The following is a 3,436-nucleotide window of genomic DNA, read 5'->3' as shown; positions in this document are numbered from 1 at the left end:
ATCTATCTATCTATCTATAAAAGTCCCATCACTCACCCCACACTTAATTCAGGAATGCCAGGAATGACCTTGCCCTCTTTCAGAGCAACAGGACAAGTTCGGCCCCAGCGGCTCCTTCTCCATCTAAAGCCAGGGGCAACTGGCTTGGTGGAAGACATTACCCTCAGTAGGTTCTCCTAGAAAAGAGATGGACTCAAGATTAAACTACTTATAGTTAAATTAGGAGTAGATTCAGTAGAGGGGGTATGTTTAAAAATCCTATTCTTGTGTCAGCATCAGCTGTGTGTTTATAGCTCTAATGCAGGTTTGAAAAACTGGTGTTTTCTATGCATTCACATAACTAATTGTGATTTGAAATCAAATCTGTATATGGTCTTTAATGACAGACCGTGTCAATATCTTCTGATAATTCTTCATTCATCAGTCTGGGGAAGGAGGACAGGAATGGAGACACGCTTTATTGCCATGGATCCAAGACGGGACATAACAGACTAGAGACAACACAGTCAACAAACTAAGGTTAGGCCACAGAATACAGAGATAGTTGAACATGGACAACCAGTTCAACAACATATGATATAACATATATTGATGCAAAATGTTATTCTTAATTATATTGTTTGTAATACTGTAGCACGTATTTCATTCATCCTTGGTGTCTTTACCGAGTGCAGCTCTTCAGGTGTGTTGTTTCCATCAAGCTCTAACAGGTAAAGGAGATTGTGGTCCGTCATGTAGTCCTGAAAAAATATCAATTAACTTTTTTAAATTACTGGCTCTAAAATAAAGTAACCAGTCTTTTTATTTTTGTCAGTGATCATTCAATCGATTCATTAACCCCCGAAATGGGACCCTGCTACTTCCCAGCAGTGGACTAAGTGGAATAAAGTTCAAACTTTTACGCAAACACATCATCTCTGCCATCTATGACAACACTGATACAAAGTTGACAAAGCTGAAAAGGATAATTAAAATTGGTTCAGCACTCTGGCTTGTAAGAACAATAACCATGATTGCTGCATCAGAGCTGTCTGAAACTTATCATAATCCAAAGACAAAGATCAAGATTTATATTGTGTAAGAAATGGATGACTTAATTTTAAAGGATTAGTCCATCCTATAGCTGCATTATGTGTGGGCAGCGATATGTTTATTAAACTTTTGAATCAACGTGGAAGCCTTTGAGGATTTTTGGAGCCCTGGGTAACTCACCTCCAGTGGTCTGAGCATGGTATCCTTGTACATGTTGATTCTAGAAAAGGCATTTCTGGGCAAGTTCTCTGGTGTCCACACCATCTGGTCAATAAAATCCTTTTGGAGTTCCTCCTCCACAGCCTGCGAGCAAAAAATAAAAGTATGCTATAATAAAAAAAATGCTTGATTCGCATAATAGAAAATCATAGCTTGACAGCTTTCCCTTTAAAGGTTTAAAGTTGTGAAAAGGTTTTTTCAGTAAAAATTTTACTTTGTCCAAATAATACAATACAGTGAAATGAGGCAATACAGGACTTATCATTGGAATACAATCAAAACCAAATTACACAAACACCACTCACAGGTTAAACCGATCAAAGGTTAAACCCAGCAGGAGGTATTTCCTCTTGAGCCATACCTGCTCCTCCTCATCCTCCGCTTCCTCATCGCTGTTCTCCTTCTTCTTGTTAAACACCTCCTTACGCTGCCACTGATCCCTCTTGTACAGCTGCCCTGTCTCTGGGTGCTGCTTCAGACCTGACAGCCTATGGACCAGGTCCTTGTCTGCACACTGGTGGAAGATGTGAGTGTTAAATTCATCATCAAACTAACCTCAGATGTACAAATCTTTGCCGTTGTTTAAGTTTTAACTGTTTAACAACTTTAGATATGGACATGTGGGTAACAAACCTTGATGTTGATGATGAAATCAGGTGTTAGTTTGAGGTTTTTGATCAGCTCAATCTGCTCATGAATCTTCAGACACTCTTCTGACAAGAATGGCAGGCAGCTCAGAACATACCCTGCATTACAGCACACGTATTATCAACTACAAGCAGTAGCAGAGCTCCCAGAGTGGTGTTTTAAATGGCAGGTTGTTGTGCAACTTGCATACACAATCACTGCCGAAGCTGATAAAATAAGCTACACAATTTACCATAGTGCTCAACATCTGGTGAGTTAAGTCTGTCAAGAATCAGCTGCAGCACCGTGTCTTCTGGTATGCTTCCTCCACCAGATAAGACATTCAAGAGCTAAAATTGTCAGAAAAAAAGCAATTCATACCACACAAAAGATATATATTTGAAAACAAATGACATATATATAGGGGACAGTTAACCTTTCTGTCCTTTGACAAAGAAAAACATACTCACCTTTATGCCTTGCTCTGTTTTATCTTTAATGTGCGTGTTAAGCAGATCTGTATCTGAAATATTATAAAAGCTGATGAGAAATATCTTATTATATCATCTATTATGTTGGGACAAGAAGATACAACAATTATACTTACCATCGATTAAGATACATTTCCAGGACTCTGCAATTATTTTGGCCAAGGTGGATTTTCCAACACCCTGCCACAAAAAAATGACACAAAAATGAGATTGAGTCACTGGGTCATATGACGTGGAAGTTATTAGGAACAAAATGTGTTGTGGGTGTGCAGTAGTTCACTTGTTGGGGGCTTCTGGCTGCACTTTCCACAATGTTTGTGGTGTGTGAAACCTGAAACATTGAACTTTCTACACCCAGCAATGTTCAGCGTTAACCTACATTCTTAGATCCTACAGTATGGACTTGATTGGTTATTAAATTACCTGTTTAATATTTCTTTTAATGACACTATAACATGTGTTTTTTGATATAATAGATACATCCATCATATTTGCAGAAAAACACAAATAGGAAAATGATGATTTCATTATCAATGTGTGTTCAAATTCTTTACCTGAGGAAGATCTGTCATCGAAAAGTTATGTTAACATCAACAACAACCAATGTGGATGTGTTTGTAGCTACCTCTTGGAAAACCATGTTGTGTTAAGTCTGCAAAAGAGAGAAATTACCGGTCTCCCCACTATGATGAAGCAGGTGGGTTTGGCAAGAAGAGTCTCTCTCTCAGCTTCATCTTCTATAAGGTTGTCCACCAACTTTGCTGTAAGGTTGTCTGTTTGAGCTTATTGGACATCAGTGCAAGGGGGGAAACAAAGGCCATGAACAGGACGGTGCAAACAAACGATCAGCTTTATTGTAACTAACAACACTAAAGACATAGACTAGGTTAAAGATAATGTTGATGTAACCCTATCTGAATTAACTTTTTAACTAGCAACTGCTGTCACACTTCAACACACGTTTACTTACCGTTCATTTGGGGGATTATAATGTCCTTTTTACCCGTTTAAACTTGTATCATTAACTAAGTTATGTAGGCATAAACTAACTGTTACGTCGCCTAGCT

General features: G+C 38.4%; 1 protein-coding gene across 1 annotated transcript in view; it reads right to left on the bottom strand.

The window, feature by feature from the left end:
• The window catches only part of ak9 (adenylate kinase 9), an 11,863-nt gene extending 8,517 nt beyond the window's left edge, over positions 1-3,346 (bottom strand). Inside the window, 12 exon segments of the mRNA XM_035679171.1 lie at positions 37-176; positions 389-415; positions 417-491; positions 666-740; positions 1,213-1,335; positions 1,613-1,765; positions 1,885-1,997; positions 2,132-2,228; positions 2,349-2,401; positions 2,486-2,549; positions 3,042-3,151; positions 3,340-3,346. Of these exon segments, the coding sequence (XP_035535064.1) occupies positions 37-176; positions 389-415; positions 417-491; positions 666-740; positions 1,213-1,335; positions 1,613-1,765; positions 1,885-1,997; positions 2,132-2,228; positions 2,349-2,401; positions 2,486-2,549; positions 3,042-3,151; positions 3,340-3,346 (1,037 nt within the window).
• Between the last annotated feature and the right edge of the window lie 90 nt (positions 3,347-3,436).

This window comes from Morone saxatilis, unplaced genomic scaffold (assembly GCF_004916995.1).
Source record: "Morone saxatilis isolate NCDOM2014 unplaced genomic scaffold, NCSU_SB_2.0 Contig7, whole genome shotgun sequence".
NCBI lineage: Eukaryota > Metazoa > Chordata > Actinopteri > Moronidae > Morone > Morone saxatilis.
The sequence above is the reverse complement of the archived record's forward strand: the minus strand, read 5'-3'. Positions and strand labels throughout refer to the sequence as shown.